This window comes from Fringilla coelebs (genome assembly GCF_963513975.1).
Source record: "Fringilla coelebs genome assembly, chromosome: 28".
In the NCBI taxonomy this organism is placed as follows: Eukaryota; Metazoa; Chordata; class Aves; order Passeriformes; family Fringillidae; genus Fringilla; species Fringilla coelebs.
The window spans coordinates 4264602-4291253 of record NC_140054.1 but is presented as its reverse complement, the minus strand read 5'-3'; the positions used below and the strand labels follow the sequence as shown (position 1 = coordinate 4291253).

The 26652-nt window shown below is 62.4% G+C and overlaps 1 protein-coding gene across 1 annotated transcript; it reads right to left on the bottom strand.

Annotated features, from left to right (window-relative positions):
- Nucleotides 1–646: 646 nt before the first annotated feature.
- DLGAP3 (DLG associated protein 3) lies at nucleotides 647–25941 on the bottom strand (the record flags this gene model as incomplete). The annotated part of the gene is made up of 12 exons (XM_084222650.1): nucleotides 25827–25941; nucleotides 10360–10442; nucleotides 6690–7770; nucleotides 5554–5756; nucleotides 4968–5034; nucleotides 4634–4868; nucleotides 3823–4163; nucleotides 3631–3716; nucleotides 1899–2323; nucleotides 1569–1660; nucleotides 1221–1364; nucleotides 647–865 (listed from the first exon to the last, which is right to left on the bottom strand). The coding sequence occupies exons 3-12, from the start codon at nucleotides 7713–7715 to the stop codon at nucleotides 647–649; spliced, it is 2838 nt and encodes a 945-aa protein (XP_084078776.1). The 5' UTR covers nucleotides 7716–7770; nucleotides 10360–10442; nucleotides 25827–25941.
- Between the last annotated feature and the right edge of the window lie 711 nt (nucleotides 25942–26652).

Genomic DNA, 26652 nt, shown 5'->3' with positions numbered 1-26652 from the left:
ACACAGCGCTGGTCACGTGTAGTTTCTGGTTTATTCCTTGGGTTATATTTATATATGTATATAGGGGAGGGAGCCCTGGGTCCCCACGGCACCTGAGCCGCGGGCGGGGGGAGCAGCGAGGGGACTCCTTTGTCCCCAGCGCGTCCCAAAGCCTCGTGCCGGCAGGGCAGGGCTGGGGGCTGTGGCCGGGCAGGGGCTGGGGGCCCGTCCCGCCACACACCAGGGGATTGCACTGAGTACAGAGAGGCGGGGGGGCCTGCCTGCAGCCCCCTCCCCTCCAGCCCGGCGGGGCCGGGCGCTGAAGGTCACCTCTCTTTGGGTTGGGATGCAGGGGCGGGTGTGCAGAAGGGCTGGGGAGTGGGAAGGGGACAGAAAGCTGGGACACAGCCCCAGGGAGGGCAGAGGGAGGGAGAGCCCCGGACCCCAGGAGAGGCTGGCAGGGGCATGCGGGCGGGAAGGGGGGGCAAGGGGACGGGGCAGAACCGGGCTTTGCGTTCACCCGCCGTCGGATCCACGAAAGGGCTAAGATAGAAAAGAGAGAAGCTGTGAGTGGGGCCAAGAGCTGCCCCAGGGTGTCCCCGCGGCCCCCCATCACAGTGAGCTACGGCCGCGCCGTCCAGTCCGGGTAGAAAAGCGGAGGCTGCGGTCACAGCCGGGTCTGCGCCTCGGGGATGTAGATCTCGATGCTGTCCGCGCTCTCAGTGGCCGAGCTCTGGCGGAAGGAGGCGGCTCGCTTGGCTGCCAGGAGCCGCTTGCGGGCCTCCTGCCGCTGCCGGTCCACCGAGTCCAGGGAGCGCTCCTTCACCGGGTGCACCTTGGAGCGCGGCGGCTTCTTTGGTATCGGGGGAGGCACCTTCTTCTCCTCCTGCACAGACAACAAGGGCTTCAGGCTGGGACCTCCCAGGAATGGGCATCCCAGGAGGCTCAAGCCACGGTGAGAGGCTCCATAGACCCTCCCACAGGGTTTAAGGCAGGGCTGCACATGAATTTATCCATCCCGTGCCAGGACCCTGCCTGGCCCTTTGCTGGGATACATCAGTGGGAGAACAGCCCTTCTCTAGCCTTCGTTTTCCCAGCTCTGTTTTTCGAGGGTTTGCTAAAAGCAGTCACCAGTGAGAGCCCAGCAGTGGTTTGGGTGCAAGCACATGCAAAGTGCTTGGGGATGAGGAGGGAGGAAGAGGTGACAGGTACAAATGTCAGTGGCAGAGTCCTGCCCTCACCTTGGGCTCCATGATCTTCCACCCATTGGCCTTGAGCTGCTGGAGCTCCCCAAACTTCATGCTGACGTCCTCAATGGAGAGCTGCAGGAGGTCCCAGAAGCCAGCCAGGTCTTGGAAGGTGGGCACAGGGAATGCGTTGGGATCCTGTGGGGACAGAGGGACAGAGTGCCATCCTCATCCATCAGTGGGACATTGGCTCTGCTGGCCATGGGGCCATCCCAGCCCCCTGTGCTGGGGGCTCTACGTTCAGCTCTCCTCCACGGTGGTCCACAGTCACTGACTGAGAGTATGAGACACCCCCTCCCCAGCCCTGCTGACCCCTGGCACCCCTGCCCTGCCCACACTCACCATGTTCTGCTGGCAGAGGCGGTAGAACTGCTGCACCTTCTGGGACATGAGGAGCTGGGCACTGCCCACCGCGCTCCGGATCTTCTCCAGGACTGGGGGGAAGAGCAGACAGTCACAGGCAGCTCAGAGCCCTCCAACACACCGTGTCACTTCTCTCCTTCCTATCCCTTTAGCTCCAGAGGCTTTCCCAGTGTTTCTTGCCCTCACCCAACCTTTAGCCTTGGCAGGGAAGATGCTCTAAGGTGGGAGCACTGCAGGACAATGACTGTGCCCCCCAACTCTGCAGGATCCCCAGCCTCTCCCTTTGCTGTGACACCCCACCAGACTCACTCTCCTCGGGCAGGTCATAGTCCTCCGCCTCCCTCTCCATCTGCTGGCACCAGCCCTCCATCTTCTCCACCTCTGCCTGCAGCAGTTTGATGAACCACTCCCCGTCGCGGTGGCACGGGGAGGCGCGGCCGGAGTCGGGGAGGCTGCGGGAGCCCCGCTCGATCCAGGCGTCCCGCCGGGGCACCTCCACCGTGTCGTACTGCAGCTGGTAATCCTCGCGGTACGCCCACTGCCCCTGCGTGTGCACCGTCTTGTACACGGCGTACTGCCGGCCCGACTCGGGCTCCGAGGAGTGCCGCTGGAAGGGCCGCCCGAACTGCAGGGCTTTGTCCTCGGTGGCCACGGCCAGGCCGGTGAAGCCCTCGAGCTCCAGGTCCGCCTGCACTCCCGCTGTCACGCTGTTGGAGCGCTTGAAGCGCGCTCGCCTGAGGAGACAGGGAGAGCGTGAGGATCCTGAGACAGAAACTTAAAGGAATTTAGAGGTTTTAGAGGAGTTAAGGTTTTAGTTAGAGATCGGCTTTATTGGAGTTAATTAAAATAAATGGGTGGGCCTTGATGAAGTTAAGAGTTAGTAGTTAACTGATAATTGATTGCTTGTCAACACAATGTTTGGTTAGCTGGGTTTATAATGAAGAATATAGAAACTGATAAATGGCTTTAGAAACATAAGACAATTGTGGCCTCCTCTGTTCTGAAACCAATTGGAGACAGGGAATGGGAGTCCTACCAAGGGTTCATTTGTCATGTTTGCACTGAAAAGGTAGAAAGGTCAGAAGGAGGAAGACTTCATTGACTTCCTCATTTTGGGACCCCTCCCCATGAAAAGGACCACCGACCCATTTCAAGGCACAAACTACTCATGGTTAATGGCGTTTGAACTAATTACCATATGGGAAATGGGATGCCCCCAAGTAATGAATATGCATTTGTATTTTGGGTATTCAATGCTTGTACAGATAAAAGGGCTCTGTAATCACCTGTAAATCACAGCGTGTATTTGGGAGCTATCCCACAATAAACACACACTTTCTAACCTTAAACTGTTAGAGAGTTTTGTCCACCACAGCTGGATATCAGTACTAGATCAATATCCATATTTTTTTAATAAATCACCCCTCTCGGGTATGACAGTGGCAGGGGCAAGGTGAGGGACACCCACAGGTAGGATGGGGCTGGGGATGCCAGGGTGGATCCCAGAGCATTCAGGGCCACAGGTGCAACCCTGAGCAGCTGCGATCTGCCAGTCCCTCATCTCCTCTGCTCTCAGCCTGTTTCCATGGCTACCAGTGCTGGACTGGGGATGGAGAGGAGCACCAGGCTGCATGGGCACAATGCCAGAGCTCCCCTCCCGCAGGCCATGCAGGTTCTGGCACACCTGGCGTTCCCATCCCAGCCAAAATGTCATGGTTAGCTACAGAAATGCCCAAAGGTTCACCTGCACCTGGCGTGGGCTCAAAGCTAAGGGCTGAGCCCAGCAGAGGAGACCCAGCACAGGGCAGGAATAGGGTAGCCCCTTCCCTGGGCAGCAGAGAGGACAAAGGAAAGACCAAATCCTGCCTCAGGTGGGGGCAGCTAGCCTGGGATGGTGATGGTGCTGAGCTCTGGGATTTCAGCCAGAGGGGAGAGGGAAAAGGTGCTGTGGGGTAGCAGTGGTGTGCAGGAAGCCCCTGGGAACCCAATGCCCCGGTGCAGTGAGTGTGGCAGGTCTCAGTCCAGTCCAGCCATGTGGTACCTTTTGTCCTCCTCCACCTGCACCCCGATGGAGTGGAACTCCCTCTGGCTCCGGCTCTCCGTATCTGAGTCAGAGACGGCCTCAACCTGCCGAGGGGCAGAGAGAGAGCTGGAGGGCAGCCCCAAAACACAGCGTGGCGGCTCAGCATCGCCCACACCGCTCGGGCAGCCCGCAGGGAGGAGCGGAGCCCACCTGCACGCCGATGGAGGGACGCCACTTCCGCTGGCGAGCCAAGCTCCGCAGCTCCTCCCGGCCTGGGATGGCCTTGATGATGAGTGTGGAGGGCTTGGGAGCGGCACGGGGCTGGACCGGGGGCAGGTCGAGGGCCACGGCCGTCACCTTGGAGCTCTCCAGGCTCTCGGCCGAGTTGCAGCGGGCCGCGGCATCTTTGGACCAGGCGGGGCTGCGGGCGACCTCGCTGGGCAGGTAGCTCTCGTGGGTGGACTCGGTGCTGCTCTGCGCCGTGACGGAGATGAGAGGTTTGGCTTTGGTTCCTGGAGGGATGGGAGGTGGAGCTTTTCTGTAACTGAAGGCTGTGGTGGGAGAGGCGCAGGATGAAAAGGCACGTGAAAACACAGACACTTGCTCATTTCCCGCCACGAACGGGGACCCCGGGGAATGCTGCCCGTCTCCTCCCACAGCATGGGGATCATGGCCCCACAGGGTTTGCCCATAAGCTGGGTTAGATATTGGCCAGAGTCCAGAGGGGCTGTTTGACCAGTTTTTGGGATTGGAAAACACCCCAGACCCACACTGGCCACATTGCTGCAGGACCCAGCAAGGGGCAGAAGGAAGGGATGGCAAATGGGTGCTGGGGACACAGAGCACCCCCCTGACTGGGGCTGGGTGACAAGCAGGATGCTCCCACCCTCTCCTGGGCAATACAGGGGTCAAGGGCCAGGAGGAGGGCAGCAGCAGCCCTTGGCAGGTGCCCAGGTGAGCAGGCAGGGACATGTGGGGGTTCCCTCACGCGGCCAAACCCTCACCACCCCCCAGGACTCACAAGTGCTGGGCTTCAGGATGCTGCTGGTGATGGGCGGCCCAGGAGGGGCCGACATGGAGAAGAGTGAGAGACAGTCGTCGTCCTGGGAGCAGCCCGCCTGGATGGCCCGCAGGTAGCTGTGGCTCCGCATGCGGAAGCAGCCGGGCAGGTCCAGCGCCTCCACAGCCTGCGACTCCACCTCGCCGAACACCGACTCGCAGACGGCCTCAAACTGGTGGTTGAGCTCGTCGTTGATCTGGGGAGAGCGGTGGGTGAGGCTGAGCCAGGGCAGGGGATGCTCAGAGCGACATCCCTGCCCCAGCCTGCCCCGTGGAACCGGAGCCACAGAACGTACCTGGCCGGTGGTGAAGGAGCGCCCGTAGCTCTGTCCCCGCGGGAGCATTCGCGGTGGCGTGCAGCAGCTGGGACAGTTACAGATATATGAATCAGAATAGTGCCTACTTGCAAACCTAATGAGAGACAGTGGGAATAGAAGGGATCGCACCAAAAGCAACACATTCCAGCAGAGCATTTGGAAATGCAGCCGCAGCGATCCTCCCGCTGGCCACTGCTGCTGTCCCCACTCCTCACTGCCCCCAAACCTGTCACCTACAAGGACTGGAGCATGTCTCACTCATCCCCCTTTGAACATGCCTCTTCTCCCCACAGCCTGCATGTGGCTGCAGCAGCAGGTCCCCCCCAAAAGCCCAGCATAGCCATGACCCCCCCAGTGCCCTGACAGAGAGCAGGGACAGGGCTGGGTGCTGCTGCCCTGGGGACTGCAGCTGTGAGCGGGGACAGTGCTGTGAGCAGGGATGGTGCTGCAAGTGGGGACAATGCCGTGAGCAGGGATGTGCCACTTGTCCTCCCAGAGAGCCCTGGCCCATGGCCCTGCTGCTGCCTGCAGAGCTGGGATGGGGCTGGGAGGCAGCAGCCCTTACTTGGTCCTGGCCTGGTCGGCGCTGGAGGAGCGGCGGTAGCTGTCTCGCCGCGTGGCCGCCCTGGGCAGCACTTTGGAGCTGATGTCCGAGTCGGCGCTGTCCTCGTCGCCCATGGCCTTGATGTAGCTGCCGCTGCGCATCCGCCGGCACGGGATCTCCCCGTCCTTGCCCGCCGGGTACCCGCTCCACTCGTCCTGCGGCACCTGGAGCAGGAGGCAAGCGTTGGGAGGACGTGGTGGCCGGAGTCCCACAGGTGGGATGCAGAGCCAGGCCACGTGCCAGCCCAAATCCAGCCCAAATCCAGCACGTGTGCCCGGCTCCCCTGTCATCCCCATGCACCCCAGAGCTGCAGGGACAGACCCTGGGGGCTCTGACCCTTTTGGAAAGCCCCAAAATCCAGGAGAGCAGATCCCTCCTAACAGGCACAGCTCCCCATTCCCACAATGTAGAGCGACGCAGCAGCTCCCACCTCACAGCCCCTCTGGCAGGACCGTCTGGGCCAAATCCCACCCATGCCAGGGCAGCACCCGCCTGACGTATCGGGCACCAGTGCCACCACGTGCTGCTGACGCCAGCACCACGGGGTCCTTATAGGGCAGTGGCAGGGGGACGGTGTCCCCTGGGGTCCCCAGCCAGGGTGATGGGGCTGGCACCCTGCCCCAATGCCCCTGTTGCCAGCAGAGACAGACCCCGGCCACCCCCACCCCTGGCCAGCACAGCATTGCTGCTCCCTGTCTCCTTCCCCCAGGAAAGGGAGAGAAGAGTTAATTAGCTTTTAATTGGAAGGGGGGTGACCTAGAAGGGAGCCCAGTGATGAGGCAGGCAGTGGCACCCAGCCAGACACACAGGCAGGATAAAAGCAGTGAGAAGGGAGCAGGCACAGGGGCTGCTGGTGGCCCTGAGCTGACAGAGCTGATCTGACCCCAAAAGCGGCACAGGGCAGGAGGCAGCAGATGGGCTTCAAGGGGACATCGGGGACTGGCACAGGACCATGGGAATGGGGCACAGGTGCTGGGGACACGGAACAGAGCTGGAGCATCCTCACAGCACCCCAGGCTGCTGGTTGGAGAGTCCCAGCCCTGGCTCGCCCCACAGCACAGTCAGCCCCAATCCCTTCTCCCTGCCCAGCCCCTCACCTGCAGGTACTGGTACGCTCGGTCTTTGGCCTTTGCATCCTGAAGCATCAAGGTCTTCTCGGTGCCGCCGGCGCTGGGATAGGCTTCACGGGCCTGGCTGACGGTCATGGTGTGCCAGGCACTCCTCTTGAGCGTCTGGCCGTCCAGAGACATGGACATGCCGGCACAGGCCAGGCATTTTCCTTCCCCGCCGCCCTTTAGACTCTTCAAGGTCAAGTCTCTGAAGGCACTTTCGGGAGCGTCCACGCAGTACTGGGTGCCCTGGTCGGCGGCGTGCCGGCCGGACACCATGTAGCTGCTGTCGCTGTCCAGGTTGTCATCGGAGCTCCACCAGCCCAACATCTTGGACCGGTGCCGGGAGTCCACCTTACGGTCCTTGCTCTTGCTGCGCTTGCCGTGGCGGGACTGGTGGTGGTGGTGGTGATGGTGGTGGTGGTGGTGGTGGTGGTAGCCGTCCCCGCGGCCGTCCATCTTGGCGCCGTTGTAGTCCCGCTTGGCCGGCGCCTCCAGGGAGTGGGACTTGGCGAAGAGCTTCTGGACGGAGTGGACGAGGTGGCGGATGCGGCTGGGGCTCTCGCTGCGGGGCTCGGCGCCGCCGGCCCGGGGGTACTGCAGCGTGTGGAAGCCGTCGTGGTGCAGCGGCAGCTGCTTCTCGAACTGGTCCAGCAGCGTGGGGGGCAGGCGGTTGATCTTGCTGGCAGGGTGGGCGGTCGCCATGCATTCGTCGCAGGAGTCGTAGGGCTGCTGCGCGTGATGCATCCTCGGGAAGGTGCTGCTGGCGCTGGCGGAGGGCGGCTCGCTCAGGGGCCCGCCCGGGCACTCGCTGCCCGCGCCGGGGCTCCGCGCCGGGCAGTAGGGATGCTCCAGGGAACACGGCTCGTTGGGGCTGAGCAGGTAGGGCGGCCGGCCCTCGGGGCCGTGCGGGATGTAGTCGGCGGGATGCTCGCAGTTCTCAGGGATGCAGCGGCAGCGGTGGCCGGAGGAGGGCTGTGTCTGGCTACGCTCCCCATGGTAGCCCTTCATCATATCAGCACCCACCCCATAGCCTCGGCATCTTGCCGGGATGCCCCTGAGGGCTCATCTGTGGGGACAAGGACAAGAACAGTGTCAAGACCTCCTCTGCACCCCCACAACCAGAAGAACATTGGGGGCTACCTCACAGGAACCGGCTGAGAAGGCTGGAGAGCTTCCAGGACAAGATTCAGCCCTGGGAAGTGCCAGAATCCTGGCTTTCCATGTGGTGACAGGAGCACAGTGCCCAAGCCGGGCACCTGGGGTTACCCCCAGCTCAGGTGCTCGGAGGGGGCAGTGGGAAGGAGAAGGTGCTGCCAGCAGCGATGCAGGCAGCAGGGCCTGCAGACGGCGAGGGAGGACATGCTGCCATCAGCAGATCCTTGTTTTCTTCTCCAACACCAAATATTATGAAGTGTTTCTCCATTAGAAAGCGGCTCTGGCTGAGTTTTTCAGCCGTTGCGATTCACAGCGCCGCTAATGAGCTGCCGCGGGGCGCGGGGGGGCCACGCTCTGATGTCTCCATCCAGCCCCACATGGAGACCCACGGTCCAGGGCTCTCCTGCCCTGCAAGCCCTCTGGATGGGGAGCCAGCAGCAGAGGTGGCTGTGCTGTGTGAGGGGCAGCCCCAGGGCAAAGCAGGAGGATGGACAGCGTTGAGCTAGGCTGAGCCTGTGCCAGCCAAGGCTGAGCTGCCTGCACCCATGAAGGTTTGTGTGCCTTGCAGTCCCTCAAAGGCTCTGTCTTTGGCTGGACTCTAAATGAGGAAATTACTTATTCTCCAGAGTATCTCGGCTAATTAACAGGCATCGTTAACGTTCTTGTTGTCATATTTGGGCAGGGTGCTGCAGGCAGCACATCTCCCAGACTGGCTGCAGGGAAAGGTGACCGTGGGACACTCCCTGTGGCACCTGGGGATTTGACCACGGAGACTGGAAACAAGGGACACTGGGAGAGCCAGGGCTGGTGGGAGGGGGTTGTGTCCCCAAGCAGCCTTGGAGGAGAGAGCAACTGGGGGTCCCCGAGGAGTGTGGGGGCGGGCAGCGATGGTGTTGTGGCCCTGAGCAGCAGAGAGGGCCCTGGCAACACATCTGCCATCACCTTCCTTCCCAGCTTCTTCGAGGCTGGATGCTCCATCTTGCACTGCTCCCCATCCTCAGATCCCGCTCCTGCTCTAACAAGGCTCCCTAATTGCTGAGCGGAAGGTGCAGCTGGCACAGATGAATCCTCTCCCCTCCTGAGACAGCTGCTGCGAGGAGCAGGAGCAGCAGCGTGGGATGGAGCTGCCTCCCTGGCCTGGGATCGAGCAGCAGGATGGAAGGACAGACAAACAGGCTCCCAGCCCAGCTCTGCCTCCGCGGGATGAGCTATCATCTCCTGCTCGGGGAGGGAAGCTCTCAGCTGATCCAAATATTGCTGCCGCGGCGGCAAGAAGGAGTCAAAATATCTGCGGAGCCTGTCAGCACGAGCCCGCCGGGCTTTTGTGCTCGGCAGGTGCAGGAATTCAACAAAGCCGGAACCGCGGGCGAGGCAGCGCCGCAGCTCCCCCGCACCTGTGGAGCGCCGGCAGCGGGTGGGGACATGCCGCGGTGGAGGATCCATGTCCCAGCTCACCAAGGGACACAGGCGTCTATGCCCTGCCCAGGGACCAGCCAGGCTCCGAGGGCAACCTCGGGATGGAGAAAAGGTCGGGAGAGACCTGTGGGGCTCAGAACGGGCGGTACAGAGCAGGATCCCCATTCCATGTGCCAGCAGGAATGGCCACGTGCCATGATGAGAGAGCCCACTCCTCTCCCCTGTCCCAGTGTGGGCAGGCTGGCAGGGGGACTGGGGCAGGCTGCCCAGAGTGTGGCTCACGGGCAGGTGGCCGGGAGCTGGAGCTGTGTCCCTCCAAAGGCCAATGCACTGAGCAGCCCTTGGGATGGAAGGATTTGTGCCACCAAAGCACAGATTTAAGTCAAGGGGGAAAAACCCAGCCCAGCTGAATTTTGTGCCATTTAACACCAGGGTAATTACCACCAGTGGGAACCTACCGCCCACACAATTATGTGCTAGGATAAACTGGAAGAGCATAATTACCATTACAAATAACTCACTCCTCGCCTTTATTGCTTCCAGCCCTGGAGAAACGCCCACCAGTGGCTCCCCATCACCACCTCCCTCTGATGTCTCTCCCCATTGCCAGGGTCAGCACAGGGAGGAGAGGGGCCCGTAGTCCCTGGTGCTCCAGGCCATCCTGAAACTCAGCCTCCTGCTTAATTTCCCATGGGAGCCCTTGGCAGAGGCAGCTCCACTTCCCAGCAGCTGCCCCATGAGATCCCTGCCTTGGAGGCAGCACCGTGCTGAGGCCCAGGGCTGCAGGGATTCAGGGCAGACCCCCCAGGAGCCTGAGCTTCCCTGGATCCTCCCATCTTTCCTCCAGCTCCAGGAACACCAGCGGGGATGCGAGAGGACAACAAAACCCCACTACAATGTCTGGGTCTGGCAAACCGCCCTGACACAGGGCAAGGCTGGGTTTTCCAACACCTCCAGGTCTAACCCCAAGAGCTGGGGTTGGTGGCCCTGCCCTCAGGGGGTCCTGGCCCCCTGCCCTTCCCCAGCAGCCCCACCATGGGCAGCCCATGCTGGGGTGCCAGTGGAGGCTGCTGGTGGCACTCACCGCCCGGCGCTCAGGGGGATGCTGTCCTCATGGTCTCACCAGCAGCAGCTCCTCCACGCTGGGAATCCCTGGGGCAGCAGGCTCTGGGGGAGGAACAGGACGGGGATGAAACCAGAGCAAGGGTGTTCCCCCCCAAAACCAGCCTGAGCCACCTCCCTGTGTATTTTTTATCAGCCCAGCCTTCCATCCTCCCCTGAGGCCGCCCCACACCAGCACAGCAACGGGGACAGCTCCGCACGGCCACGGCCACGTGTTTCACTCAGTTTAGCCCCAAAACCATCCCCAGTCCCATCCTGTTATGCAATCTCCTGCCAGCGGGTGCCAGAGCCGGCCCAGCGGCCACCTCGCCATCGACTTTCATTTGCTCCGGCTCCGGCCGCTCGCTCCACAAAGCCTCCTCCCGCCACCCCGCCTTTCCAGCGCCACCAAAGGGACTTTTTTTCCACCTTCCAGCCCGGGAGAGGTGCGAGCTCGGCCCGTTCTGCTCTACTCTGCAAATTAATGCGAGGTTCTGCCAGCTTGGGTCCTGCTGGGGACCTTTATGGCTTGGGATGAAAGCGGGAGAGAACAAACACGCAGCGTGAGCGAGCTGGAGCCGGGGAAAAAAATAAAATAAAGTGGTTTTCCCACTTAGGGGCTGAACAAATTTGATCTACGGTCGTCGGAAGAAAATAAATATGGAATACCGCCAGGTCGTTTCCACCGTGCTTTTAATCTATTTACTCTTTCCCTGCTCGTTGTAAGTGAGAAGGATTGTGGAAAGCAAACATTTTATTTTATTACTAATTGCTCTGTTATTTTATGAGACTGAATTAGTAAAATTTACTCAGTCTGGAGGAAAAAAAAGAGGGGCTTAGTAAGAGATCGCCTAATTTAGAAGAGAAAGGGGAAAGGTGAAGAAAGGGAAAGGGAATAGGAAAGGAAAGGGGAAAAAAGAGAGGAAAAGGCAATAGAAAAGGGGGAAGGGGAAAAAGGATAAGGGAATGAGGAGAAGGGAAAGAAGAAAACAGTGTGAGCAGGATGCAAAGATCACAGAAAATACACTGGCTGCAATCAGGAAATCAAAACCAATTACTGTTAATAAAAGAAAGCAGAGCAGCTGCAGGCAGGCACTGCCTGCAGAGGGCTGTGAGGGGCAGGATCCAACTGGGCACCGCTGGAAAAAAGGGATGAGGCAAGATTTGTTAAAAGTCATGAAAGACGAACACAAGCTGAGGATTTGCAAATATGAGTGGAGCAGGAAGTGTTTACTGAGGCCACTGGGAAGGCCACAGAAGCCAGCACAGCTGGCTGGGACCCCGATGGGTCTGGGGGGATCTAGCACCCCCAAAAATCTGGAGGATCCAGGCACCCCAGCATAACTGAGAGGCTCTAGCACCCCGAGGCTGGGGGCATCTCCCCTGGCCCAGCCCTGCCCTGACACATCCCTTCTCCCCGAGCACGGGCACCTCCCAGGCACCAACCCCAAATCCACGGTGCCCCAGGGCTCCAGTCCAGCACAGCTGCCCTGCTCCAGAGCTGGGAGGCTGAGGACAGGCCTTTGGATGGGCTGGGCACATTATTAAGCACATGATTAATTTTGGCACCAGCCCCAGCTGCCTGACAGCTCCTTCTCCAGGGCTGGGAGAGCAAGCGCGAGAGGTGCTGCCTCTGCTGATGCAGCGGTTGGTGGGATGAAAAATCCTGCAATGCAGCACTGCTTCTTAATGAGCCATTTGTCTTTGAGTCTTCTTCACTCATTACCATGCCGGGAGAGGGATGGGAGTTGCCCCACGTCCCCATCTGAGCAATTACTCCTGGAGCAGAGCGAGGAAATACGGCCACGAGGCGCCCAGCTGCCAGGGATCCCGGCACGGCCGCCAGCGCTGGGACTTCCCGCCACAACACCGCTGACTCTGCCTGCTGCCACCTCGGGGGAGCAGGAACCCCCTCCCTGCACTGCACACACAGCCCAGGACCACCCACCCTGGCCTCAGACCTCATTCTCAGGGGGCAAGAGCTGTGCTGCTGTGCTGGGTGTGCAAAGGAGCTGGAGCATCCTGGAGCTGCCAAGGCAAAGCCAGCGGAGAAAGGAGTCTGGCATTCCATCCCTGCAAAGCCCAAACCAGATCGTGGTGGAAGAGCCACATCTTCCAAAGTCCTTTAAGATGGGGAACACCTGGGCCTGGCAGCAAGATGCCAGGAAGCTGGCTGAGAAGGAGAAAGGAGTCTGGCATTCCATCCCTGCAAAGCCCAAACCAGATCTTGGTGGAAGAGCCACATCTTCAAAAGCCCTTTAAGATGGGGAACACCTGGGCCTGGCAGCAAGATGCCAAGCAGCTGGCTGAGAAGGAAAGAGGTGGCACAGAGAATGGGCCATGGCAGCATGCAGAGGGAGGGCTGGCAGGGGTGAGAAGCCAGCAGCCCCATGGCACAGGCACCTCCAGACCCCTCAGCCCTGCAGCAGCGCTCATCCTGCCCACAGGAGCCAGGACATGGCACACATTGACTGCCAGAGGTGGAACCCCACAGTCAGAGCATCAGGAGCACAACCAGCTGAGCTGGGAGACCCCCATGGAGGGACCCCCAGGCCAGGCAGGGCTCCAGGGACCCCAGCCCATGGCAGCTGGCACAGGGATTGTGGGCACTGAGGCGCGCGGATGAGCACCCATCACCGGTGATGCCCACGGACAGCTCCCCTCCCACGGACACACTCGACATCTGCCCACACTGCCTGGGGCCAGCAGCAGCCAGCAGCTCCTGTGGTGCCTCCAGGGCTTGGTGGGAAAGGGGGACATGCAGGTGACGCCAGGGAGAGACCACAGACTGCTGTTCATCTGCAGGGAAGGGAAGGGACAGGCAGGGACACCCCCTGTGCTGTGCTGTGCTCACCCTGGGGGCTCTGCCCACATTCCCATGGGCACTTCAGGCACCTGGGGTGCCCCAGGTGGGCTCCAGCAGCTCCCACGAGTTAGATCTGCTGGTGCCAGAGGCACTGGGGGCCATGGCAGCCCCCTCAGGCCCTGCTGTTGTGCCAGGGGCTCCAGCTGGCAGCGGTGCTGGATGAACCCCATTTCCCCATCACCCCCATTTTTCCCTCCCACCCACATGGAGCCACCAGCTAGGCCAGGCTGCCGAGGCTTAAAGAGCCACTTACTCCCCAGCCATGCTGGGTAATGACTTAAGCCAGGGATCACTCCAAAGCCTCTTTGGTGAGCTGGGAGCAGCACAGCCTTAGCGCTGAGCGTGGCAGCGGTGACAGCTCTGGCCATCTCCTGCCCATTTCCTCCAAGCCCCTGGGCAGGCTGCCCCTTCCATGCCCAGCTTCAGTCCCACCGAGCCCCCAGCAGGCTGGCACTGCCATCCCTGCTCTGCTCCTGCCAGGGGCTTGGCTGAGCAGGGGCTCTCACCTGTCACCAGAGTTGCTCCTCATCCTGCTTTCCCCGGCACGAGGCACTCTCTGCTCCAACCCAAATAACACTAATCCCAACCGGTTCCCTTCAAGGCACCTCCCCCTCCCAGGGGCCCGCAGGGGCCGGAGTTTCCAGGAATGGGGAGGAAGCAGAGCCCTGGTCCCTGTGCCAGCAGGGATGCTCCGGGCCATCACGTCCCATTCCCAGGCTGCATCCCCTGGGGCCAGGGCTGGGATGAGCACAGCCAGCCCGAGGCATGGCACAGCCCAGCTTGCCAGCAGAGGACCCAAACTGCCGCTTTAATGGATGGGCTTAATTTGCAAAGCTGATGAAAACCTAAATATTTAAATACATAATTCTGTACAATGCTCTTAGTGCAGGGACAGAGCACGGGGAGGGGGGGCATGGCTGCTGAGTGAGGACACAGTAGGTGTGGGGGATGCCCTGGTGGGACCACCTGGATCACCTGGGCCAAGAGCCATCACAATTTGGGGACCATGCACACCCTTGTCCCCAAAGCCAGCAGCACCCTCAGAATGGGTGCCATGGGGAGATCTGCTGCTGGCACTGGAGACCTGCTCCACCACCCAGAAGCATCCCAGAGAGAAATGTGGGGAAAAGGGAGCATGGTCCAAGCCAGGGAGCTGTGAAGGGCAGGGGGACGAGCCCCCATGGAGATTACACCACTGATATTCCTGCTACAACAGCTTAGAGATAAAAGAGATTTGCAGGATTTACCAGCAATACAAATTGAATATTTAATTTTAGCTGCAGGGGAGGAGCGGGGGCTCATCCCAGGGGTGCACGGAGGTGTGCAGGTGGTGGGCCTGGAGAGATGTTCCCAGCTCCTGGGGGAAAACTGGTGTCAGAGCCATCCCCACGAGCCAGAGGGGCTGGGCATTGTCATGGCAGTGGGACTGGGCACCCTCTGCCCAACCTGCCCCTAATCCCACCAGCCACCTACTGCTGCCAACGGCACAGCACAGCCTCTGCCAGCACGTGGAGCTCCTGCAGGATCATCCTCAGATGAACCACGTGTGTGAGCCCAGCCCCAGCTCGGGGGGGGGCTCAGGAGGGTCTCTGACCCCACATGCTGCCCCTGGGCCAGCCCTGAGCCAGTGCATGGCTGCTTCACTGTGCTCCCCTCTGCCCTGACCAGGATGTACCCAGCGAGGCCGTGCCTGCCTGAGGATGTCCCTGGATGGGGCCATTTGCCACCCAGGCCATGGACTTTGCAGGCAATGGGGCTGGAGGCAGAGGGAGGAGGCAGATCTGAGTATCCTGTGGGATGGGATGGAGAAACCCCCAAGGGGACCCAGCCACCCTCGACCAAGCCAGAGCAGGGGCAGACGACAGGCAGCAACAGCTGTGACAACGGGGCTGCTGGATGTCCCCAAGGCCAGCACAGGGTCCCCAGGGTGCCACCGAGCCAGGTGCCCATCCTGGCTCACCCCTCCATGGCCTGTGTGCTGTGCTGGCACGGGTGCCAGCGCAGGGAGGGCTGGGGGAGGACGGCAGAAGATGAATGAGGGAGTCGGGAGGCTAATGGCATTGTCTGGAAAGTAGGTCGTGTGCTGAGCAAAAAGATATTTATATCAAAGCTCGTTCCCCCGCAGAAGCTCCCGAGCCGGGTACAGGCAGCACCACGAGCCCATGGCCGTGCTCTGCACCCCCGTGACACCCGTGTGGCATCTCGTGGCACTCACACCCCCTCCATGCCCAGCTCTGCCACCCTGGGCCCCCGCCGGCCCCGGGGCTGCCCTGCTCAGGGGTAGCAGTGCTGGAGGTGAAGTCATCCCGATGGAGTGGGAGCCACGGCAGCTTTGCCTTTTTCTGACCTGGCTGCAGGCGCTGGGCACTGAATGGCACCGAGTTATTTTTGTTTTAATGCAACCATTGCCAAGGTGTGATGCTGCCCTGGATGCTCCTCAGACGGGCACAGTCAGCCCAGGATGGCCACGGAGGGTCCTGCCCAGCCCAGCCTCAGGCCAGCTGCACCACCCTGGCCTCTCCCAGCACCCAGCTCTGCCCATGCTCCTCACACCCTACGTCACCCCTGAACCGAGCTTGGGCCAGGTCTCAGCCTTGTTGCAAAGCTCAGCCACTTCCTTTCCTGCTGGGAGGAGACCTGTGCCCCAGGATCCCTCTCTCACACCTCCAGCTTCCCAGAAAAGCCAATAAATCATCCCAGAGAGCCCAGAGGGAGTCAAGTGGTTTTGCCCCCTCTGGCCCTGCTGCCCCAGCTGTGGACACGGCCCAGCAGCAGCCACGGGGCCATCCAGCCCTGCTCTCCCGTGCCCATCCCCATCCCACACCTGTGATCCAGCACGGGAGCAGGTTCATTTCCCATAATAGCTGTGTCGGCTGAATTTACAGCCTCGCTCCAAGTTATTAATAATAATGGCCTCACTCCTAAGTAGGGCTTTTCATCTGCCTCAGAGCCCTTTCCAGAGGACGTCTGCAGCATTATCACCATTTTATTCTCGTTTCAGTGGGCACAAGAGTGAGATGGAGAAGGGGCGGCTGATCTGTGGTGTGGAGCGGATGGTGCAGTGGGGAGCCCGGCCACGAAACCCCCAGGGAGGCTGGAATGCCAAGGATGCAGCCACAGCCCCGAGGCTCCTGCCAGCCGTGCCGTGGTGATTTACACCAGCTGCGAGCCCGGGCCCTGCCGCACGGATAAATCCACTTCAGGCAGCAATAAACCAGCGTCACCACATCGGTAATCCGCAGCGCTGCCACCGCCGTGAGGAATCCAGGGGCAACGCACATGTGCCGATAAATCCTGGACTCGTCTCAGCAGGGAGGTCCCTGCGGTGGAAATCCCCGCTGGAGCCGCGGCCGGAGGGGTGGGTGCAACCAGGGAGATGCCAGCAAGGGAGACCCTGGGGATGGATCCAGCACAGGGGACTCACAGCAGCCACGTGGGACCGGGGACATCCCCGGAACGGCCCCCCCGGGTCCCCCCGTGTTGCCCACCCACCCCGGGTGTCTCCCTGCCGTGCTCCACAGCGGGGCTCGATGGGCAGATTTATTCCCCTGTAAGAGAGCTTTGATCTGAAGTTATTTTTTGTTTACTAGCAACAAGGTATTGTAAATACATCTTTGCCGATAATTATAGAGTCTGGGCGCACACCTTAATCTCCATAAAATATCAGATGCTACAATTTGCCTGATTTAATGAGATTGGAGGCTGATAAGCCGCTGAGCTAAGCTGTAAACTTGGGGGGGAGGAGGGAAATGATTGCAAATGTGCTAAACCGCCTTCGTCCTCCTCCTCCTCCTCCTGCCGCTGCCACGTGCCCAGCCCGGGAGCGTGTGCCCAGCCCCGGAGCCCCCTGCCCAGCTCCAGGGGTGTGCCCGGGCTGTGCTGCAGCAGCTTCACGCAGGGATGGGCATTTAGGGCAAACGAAGCTTTTTATACAATTTACCTCATTAAAACTCCAAGAGCCGAGCGTGGCACCGGGCCGTGGCCGGGGGCTGTGCCTGGGCACACTCTGCTCCCCGTGGGCCCCGTGCCTTGCCAGGGGGCAGCCAGCACTGCCCCAGTGCCAGGCTGGGTCCATGTGCCAGCTGAGGTGTGAGGACAAGGCCCCCAAGGGGCACGGGCAGGTCAGGATGGACGTGTGTCCATACGTGTCCATGTGGGTCCAGCTGTGTCCAGGTGTGTCCAGGCATGCCCAGCCCTACCTGGCACCACCGGCCATGCCAAGGGCAAGCTGGGCTGAGGGGTTCATGCCACCCAAAGCCACCCTCCTGCCCGTGTACAGCCATGCCCTCACCATGTCCCTCACAGGCACGGGGGTCTGTGCAGTCTCAGGTGCCCGGGCTGGGGATCCCCTCCTGCAGGGATGGGGGCCCTGCCTGGAAAGCAGGAGGCTCCTCCTGGTAACGAGCAGCCCCGTTTCCACAGCAACCTTAAAGGCCCACAGGTGCTGCCTCACCAATGGCTCTGGCATTTCTGGGGGACACTCAGCCCCTGCCCAGCACCCCGTCCCCCCAGCCCATTTCCCACAGGTACCACCTGGGCTCACCCACAGCCCCCTCCCTGCACTGAGACCCCCCAAAGGTGCAGACACTCTGCAGCAAGACAGATGGGACCCCCCCAAAATACCCCTGTGCCCACCCCAACATCATGAGGAGCCGATGCTGACCTACAAATGTCAGGCTGACAGGTTAATTACTTTCCCTCTTCCTTGGGCCATTATCAGATGGAATCAGACGTCACCTGAGACTGTTAATTGGGCTAATTATTCCAGTTTCAGATTTTAAATAATTAGTTACTGTTGACTCCAGCCTGACATCCGCAATTTTCTATAAAAAGGTCAAACGGTTCCTGGAGCCCAAAACCCAAGAGATGGGGTGGAGGGGCTGCAGCAGAGGCCAAGCACACCGAGACCCCTGAGCTGTCTGGGGGACACTGGGGACAATGTGGTTCCCACCAGTGCCTTGTGCTCATACTGGAGCTGGGAGGAGAGGGACATCAAATGTCTCAATGGCAACAGAGGGAAACCAGGAGAGGGAGGGGGGTGTGGAAGCGCAGGGTGAAGGGTGGGGGGTGGGAGGGAGCCCCTCCATCCCTCCCCCAGCACGGTGACAGCTGCCCTGGGCCGAGCTCCCTGTCCAGGCTGAGCCACAGGAACCCCCCCAGCAGAGACCAGGTCCCACTGGGCACCTCATCCCTCCTGGCTGGACTCCCCAGGGCTGAAATCTCAGCCCAGGGGTTTCAGCTGCTGTGATTTTCCCTCTGGGTTTCCCTGTGGATGCTGGGCAGTGGGCACACGGGCAGCACTTGCCCTTCAAAGGGTATGGTGGCCAAAGCAATCCCTGGTGCCCACGGGCTCCCTGCAGGGACTACCTGTCACCTGCCCAGGCATTGCAGAGGGACACGCTGGGCAGAGGGACACGCAGAACCAGCTCATCCCCAGGCTCATTCCCTCAGGAACACCACGCTTTCTCCCAGCCTCATCCCCGCTATTAATAGCCTTCACTAGCCTCCTCGGGAGCCATTTGCATATTTGATTGCAACTCCGGGGCGGGGCAGGGCCCTTCAATCAGCCGCTCCCGCAGTCTCATTTGCATGGGTTGACATTTTGTTCTGGGAGCAGTGACACCGGCACTGCGGTTGGGGACACGGTTCTGGGGGGCCGAGGTGAGCCCAGTGTCACCAACCAGCAGCGCTGCCCCAGGCGCTCCACCTCAGCCAACCTGTGCCAGCCTGGCAGCCCCTCCCTGGCTGTCCCAAACCCGGCAGGGAGTGATGGAGCCTTGATGTCCCATGTCCCCACGCGCCCTGCCCTGGCCGGTCCCGCTCTCCAGCCCGTCCCTGTCCGACCTGCCCGGCGGGACGATCAGAAGCGCCCGTGGAGGGGAGGCTGTGCCCAGCCCGGCGGGCAGGGTGTGTGTGACGGGCACAGCGCGGGGGTGACGGGCACACAGCTCCGCGCTGTTCCCGTCCCACCAGCCCTGTCTGGAGCTGCCGCACATCAAAGGTCAGGGGCAGGGCAGAACGTCCCCAGGGAAGCGGGGGGACCCCGAGCCTCACCGGTGGGCAGCCCCGGGGGTGCGAGGGTCGGGACCGCCGCCGGTTCGTGCTGCGGTTCGGACTCGCAGCGTGGGGCCGGGGATCAGCACCGCGGACAGCGCCCGCCGCCAGCGCCACCACGGCCAGCGCCACCACGGCCAGCGCCACCACCGCCACCAGCACGGCCACCACTGCCACTATGGCCACCACTGCCATTGCCGTGGCACCACCGCCACCATGGCCTCCACTAGAAACTCTCACCATGATAAACTCCCACCACGAGCATCACTGCCACAGCCACTACAGACACCACTGCCACCACGGCCACCATGGCCACCATTACCACCACTGCCACCATGGCCACCACTGCCACCAGTGTCACCACAGTGCCCAACAACACGTGCCACTGGTGGCCCCGCCAGCAGCCCCTGTGGCAGCCCCAGGCCAGGGCTGTGCCAGACAGCGGCAGGAGGAGCTGGGCGGCTCCAGGGCCCCGGGCAAACCCAGCCGGGAGCTGTGTCCCAGGACGCCCTCACTCCTCCCGGCTCTTGGCACCACTTGGCAGGAAAAAAAAAGCCAGGGTGAGGCACGGGATCAAGCCTCAGGATGACAGGGATCGGGAGAGGGCTCTGCCGCTTCCCTCCCTCCTGCCTCAGTTTCTCCTCCAAGAAAGCACAGCAGAGATTCAGGTTTGTGTCACAGAGAGGCAGGGTGGTGGGGGAATCCACGGAGAGGTATGGAGGGACCCAACTGCCACTGTGACTGTGCCAAGGAGCCAACTGAAGACAGGCAGGGCTCGAAGCACAGATGTCGGCACCGGCTGTGCCGCTCCCCGGCAGCGGGGCCGTCTGGCAGGCAGAGCTGGGGCTCCCCGGCTCCATCCACGGACCGACACACAGACACACAGACACACAGACACACAGAGGGGACCCTGTCCGTCGCATACACAGAGGGGCAGCCCTGCCCTGCTCCCCACACCCCCAGTGAACAGCCCCCACTCAGCACATCCCCTCCCCCAATGCTCACGGCTCCCAGCCCCCAGCCCCAGCACACACCCCCTGCAGCACACACAGCCCCCAGCCCCAGCACACACCCCCTGCAGCACACACAGACCCCAGCCCAGCTCTGCAGGAAACGGGAGCAGAGGCCTCGGGGCTGGGATCTCCCCATCCCAGTCGGGCGAGCTTCAAGGCTGTGCCGAGGCTCGTCTGAGCGAGGGCTGGCCGGGAGCCACAGGCTGCACACCGAGGCAAGAACGTGGCTGCCAGGGAGGAGGATTTGGCCAGGAAAGGGTTAGGGCTGTGAGCTGCCCGGGGGCTCCCGCTCTGCCCGGGCCGGGGGAGCTCGCTGAACTGGCACAGCTGGGCACCAAGCAGGGCTCTCCCAGGACTGGGGCTCTGCAAGGCACGGAGCCCCCTGCACGCAGCCAGGCCCTCTCCCCTCCCACCCACCACCCCACTCACCCGCCGCCGCTGCTAAGCCATGAAGTTGCCGGCCTGGGCTCGGCGGGAGCCGGAGGATGGCCGCGGCACGGCGGCTAGATTCCCTCTGATCCTGCAAATTCCCCGCGGGCTGCCCATGCCGCGGCCAGGCCGCGCAGCGAGGCCGGAGGCGTCCCCGGGGTCACGGCCACCCACGGCAGCGCGGCGGCGGCGGCGGCGGCGGCCACGCTCCGGGTGCCGACACCGGCACCGGCACCTCGCAGCCGGCGAGAGGCGGTGGCGGAGCCGTCGCCCCCGCGCGCTGGGGACACACCCACGCGCGCTCCCCGGCGCGCTCGGCCACCCCCGCGCACCGACACGCACCCCCGGGAAGGGGCTGCCCACGCCGGCAGCGCCGCACGCCCACGCACAGACCCGCACGGCCAGACGGACACACAGCCCTGCAGGCCGACCGATGGACGGACACCCGGCACGGCCAGATGGACACACAGCCCCGCAGGCTGACGGATGGATGGACAGCCGGCCCTGCACGGCCAGACAGACACGCGACCCCACACACTGATGGATGGACAGGACTCTGCACACACAGATGGACAAACAGCCCCACACACTGATGGATGGATGGACAGACACAGAGCCCTGCACACACAGATGGACACGTGGCACCACACACTGATGGATGGACAGGACCTTGCACAGACAGATGGACACACAACCCTACACACACACACAGATGGACACACAGCCCCACACACGGATGGATGGATGGATGGATGGATGGATGGATGGATGGATGGATGGATGGATGGATAGATGGACAGGACCCTGCACACACAGATGGACACTCAGCAGCTCTGTATCACTGCACATGGCCACGTGCACCTGGCTGCTCCCACTCCCAGCGTCCCACGTGCCCCACCCCACACACTCCAGTGCACCCCACAGGCACCTGAGTGCTGCCCTCGCCCCCAGCAGCTCCCCACACACACCTGCTGCAGGGGAACCATGTGGTTCCCCTACCATGGGGCTGTCCCCAGTGTGTCCCCACCCAGAGAGGGCCCAGGGGAGCCTGAGGCAGATGGGTGTCATGACACAAAACATGAAAGCTGAGGCCATGCCTCAGCTCAGCTGCACAGACAGCACCAAGCTGGGGTGCATCAACCACCACGGGGTCTCACCCCAACCCCACGTCTGGGGACACCAACCACAGCAGAGATAGCCACTTCCAAGGCATACAGTGTTTCCCCAGTACCAACCATTCAACACTCCCAAACAAGTGCCCCAGCAGCCACTGTGCCACCACAGCACCTGCATCCCTTTGGGAAGATGAGAGGTTCCCCAAGAATGGGAAATCAGCAGGTCCTGTCACAACGGGACTCGATACCTTCAGTTTTTGTAGTCTGCTCACTCCAACACAGCACCCCCACATGCCCACAGACAGGCTGTTCTCCCCCTTCCCTCTGCCCACCAAAAACTTCAGCTGATTCCCAGCCCAAACATCTCCTGATCCTCCTGCAGGAGAGGGCCAGGCAGGCAGCAAGGCCCCATCACCACCCGCTGCCCAGAGCTGCCAATTTAAGGCCAAGCAGACTCCGGGTGAAACACTGAGCTCTGGCAACCACGCCGCAAACATCTGCTCTTCCAGCAGCACCGTGATTCACAGGCTATTAATTGGGGCATGGCAGCACTGGGAACTGTTTGCATCCCCTGGCTTTGCTCAGAGCCACAACTCGCTGCTGACAAGGTCTGGGTGCTGGAGGCAGAGCCAAACCTGGCACGGCACTGGCTGCAGCGGAGCCACACCGGGACCGGCCATGGGGCACCGTGCCCAGCTCCCACACCGGCTGCACAGACACCAGGGAGAGATGCAGAATGAACCCCAGGGAAGCACAGCAGTGGTGCCCAGTGCTTGGCAGAGCCACAGTGCCCGCTGGAGCTGGGGACAGCGGGCAGGCTGCCTCTCTGATGGGTTTGGCAGGTGCTGGGGATGTTCCTCAAGTTGCTGTCACCAAACATGAGCGTGTTTCCAAGGGTGTCCCAGCTGCTGAGCCACTTGATCCCAGGGGTGCTGGCTTCAAGGGGAGCCACAGAGCAGACCGTGCTCAGGCAGCACCAAACAAAGGCTGAGGGGAGTCTCCAAAAACAGCCAAGAGGGATCTGAATTCAGAAGCTGATTAGAAACCATGTCATGGCTTCTTCCTGCTCCAGCATTTGGGGAGGAGTGAGCTGGGGGGCGACGTGGAAAATCTAATTAAGATTGAGGGCAGGTTGCAGAGGCACTGACACAGGCACTGCAGGAGCACAGCTGCCTGTGGGAGGGGGGCACGGGGTGCTGCAGCACCCCTGGCCCTGCAGAAATGGAGAAGGTACAAATTAATTCTCCTTCATACGATGGGCACTTGCTCCTCTGCCACGTGCTGTGGCAGCTGACAGAGAGCCCAGCCTTTGGACCTGTGGTGGCCAGGCCCTCTCTGTCCCCTGCCAGTGACACTGTGCAGCCTTGGGAATGAGCTGCTGGGCAGGACAGGGTGAGCAGAAGGGGCTCAATCCTGCCTGGTTTGGAGGAGGTGAGTGCGGAGTGCTGAGCTGTCTGCCCTGTCCGTGGCTTTCCAGAGGGTCCCTCCTAGAGGGACCAGGCATGACAGGGCCATTGAGATGGCCAAGGTCTGAAGTCCACTTCATCAGAGCAGGCTTTACCCCTGGTTCCTGGGGATGGCAAAGCCCAGAGGCCAAGCTGAAGGGGCACTACCCAGGCTCTGCAGCACCAGGCACCGCTCTCCACATCCCCCTCCCCTTGCCCTCCGCAGCACCTGCCATGCCCTGTGCCACCTGCATGTCCTCCCGCTGGGAGGAGCTGCCACCCCACGGCAGGGGTGTCCCCCGGGGCACGTCCAGCCGCAGCCCCGGCCCCCGCCCGCCCCAGAGTCCCCCTCTGCTGGCACGTCTCGCCTGCTATTCTTAGCTCTCCAGCGCTGCGCTCTCCCGGCAATGGCACCGTATATTACTATTATTGCTGGCTGCCAACGTCTTGAAGCAGGCAGCCAGGATCGTGATGGGGCTTCCACACCCCTGGTGACCTGTCATTCGGTCCCTGCTGGGCTCTGGTCTTCAACAGGCTATTTCAGGAAATCCAATTTGATGGCCAGAAGGAGCACAAGCCACACATTCAGCCCCTGCGCTGGATCCAGGCTCCTCCTGTTTCTGCTCAGATCCAGATTTTAGCTTCGCCCGTGTTGGCAATAAGGGCCAAGAGTCACCTTTGGCTCCAGATCCAAATTTCTGGCTGGGTGGGATCCAGGGTTTCGGCTCAGCTTGCTGGAGAGATGCGAGCGTCTGCAAAACCTGGATCTGGAGCCCCAGCCCCCACCGCAGCAGCTCCACCTGGGCATGAGACCCCAGCACGGGGCCTGACCCTGCCCTTGAGGATGGGCAGAGCTGGGGACACCCACACCAGCACAGCCACCAGCCACCCACACAGGCTCTGCATCCCACAGGTCCTGGCACTGCTCTGCCTCTGAGCCACTGATGGGGAGGCTGAAGGAAGGGCCCCCCCAGACACCCCCAGCCTGGGCTTCCCAACACCATCCACTCATCCCGAGCCTTGCCCAAGCTGCTGGGAGCCAGGCCCAGCAGGAGGACTGAGGGGGCTGGGGGCTGCACCTCCAAGCCCACGTGGCACAAGCCTTGGCACTCAGGAGGGAGATTTGGCACCAAGCTCGGCACCATCTCACCCAGGCTTGGAGGGGGACATCACGGTTTTGTCACCCCATTCCCCAGAGCAGGGATGCCTGGAGCTGATCCTGGTGCCCTGGCTCAGTGAGGTAACAACACCAAGGGCAGCCCCAAAGTTGGCTCACACCAACAGCCAAAAGGGGCCCCTCCAGGCTCGGATGTTCCACGGTCACTTTGATGGCTATTTTTGCATTCCCAGCCCTGCTGGAGCTGTAATAATGCTTGAAAGGGCTGACATGCTCCTTGCAGCCATGCCCATCTCCCAGTGGCCTTCCCCTGCTCCATCCCTGCACAGACAGAGTCCTCAAGGGCTGGGAGCCATGGATGCATTCAGGGGGGAACAGTGGAGCACGGGGGGGTGAGAAACAGAAAGACAAAAATTACATCCATTTCCTAAAGGAGAATCTGCACTGCTGACTGGATCCTGCTCCATTTACACCAAGGAAGGCTCTCTGCTCCCAGCCTGGATTCCCACAGGGATAACCAACACCCACCAGCCAGGCTCTGTCCCCTCTTCCTGGCCAGGGGACAAGCAGGGATCTGCTGTGGGCAGCACAGCCCTGGACCCCGCGAGGGAGGTGACATGAGGGGCTGGATGTCACAGGATGGAGAGAGACCAGCAGTCCCAGCACCAACTTGCTCTGCAGGTTTGGCACAGGATGGAGAGACCAGACCGACTCCTCCAAGAAATCCCAACAGTCTGGAGGAAGGAAGGCAGCAGCAAGAGGGAGCACCCGGACAGGGGCCGCCGAAGCTCTGCTTGCCTGCCAGGCTGGCTGGGACCATGGCGCCTAGATGCACGGTGATGGGCACAGCTCAGCACCCGGCCGGGCATGGTCCTCGCCGCCCCCCCCGGCAGGATGGGGAGGGGGAGCCCATCGGGTGGGGAGGGGTCCTGGGCCTGCCCCGAGCCCTCCGCAGTGGGAGAACGCAGGATGGCTGGCGCCGCCATCCAGGGGAGGCTGGAGAGGCTGCGGGCTGTGCCTCTCTCCCCAGTGCCTCGGGCAGCAGGAGATGGGGACGCCCGCTGGCACCCCCACTCCCCCACCCACTGGGGAATCCTGGCGGAGCTGAGCGCCATGGTACCGGTGAGACGCCCCCGGCCATCCCCCGGACCACCCTCCCCGGTTCACCCCCGGACACCCGCTCGGCGGGGCCGGAGGGGTCCGCAGGTGACACGTCCCGTTCCCGCGGGGCCGGTTCCGCACGGCTCCGGTGCCTCGTTGGTGAGAGCCCCCCTCCGCACTGAGCACCGCGGACCCCCGGGACCGCGTCCCCGCACCCCCCGCTGGGCACGGCGGACCCCGGGGACCGGCCCCCGCTCTGCGCTGGGCACCGCGCTATCCCCGGCACCGGGGCCGCCCCCGCCGCTCTTACCCCGCTCCCGCCTCCTACATCCTCCGGCGGCTCCCGGGCGGTTCCCCGACGGCCCGGCGCGGCCGCCCCCGGCCCGGCTGCTCCCGGCCCGGCTCGGTTGGGCTCGGCTGGTCCCGGCTCGGCCCGGGCCGGCGCCCCGCGCGTGGGAGCGCGGCGGGCGGCAGCATGCGAGTGGCGGCGGCCCCGCAGTGCAGCGCGGGCGGGCGCGGAGCGGCGGGAGCGGAGCGGGGCCGCCGCGGCGCCGCCAAGACACGGCGGTGGATTTTCCCCGGGAGCCAGAGCGGGCGGCGGCGGCGCAAAATGGCTCCGGTGCGGCTCTGCCGCCGCCTCCCGGCGCCCCGGGACCCCCGGGGGGGGAGAGCGGGGGCAGCCGCACGTGGGGCCGGGGAGATGCTACCGGCGCGGGCTCTGCCGGGATGAGTGGTACCCACCCGTGGGCATCCCCTGAGGCACCCTGCGGAGCCGGACTGGCACCGAGACAAGGCGTACCCACCCGTGGGTACCCCCCGGATCACCCCAGCGAGCCGAGGGCCTGCCGGGACCATCCCCCATGCCTTCCGCGGGCACGCTGCCTGCCAGGGAGGGGACGGAGTGCAGGGACAGTCCCGGGGTGTTGAGATAGCCCTGGGGTAGTCCCTGAGTGACAGAACAGCCCCAGGGTGCCAGGAGAACCCCAGGGTGCCAGGACAGCCCCAGGGTGCCAGGACAGCCCCGGGCAGGGTGCGGCCCCCGAGGCCCGGCCTTCTCCCAGCAGACCCAGGGCCGCCCGCTGCTGCCTGCCCGCTGAGCCACTCAAACCACACCCTGTAATTTGATAATAATTATA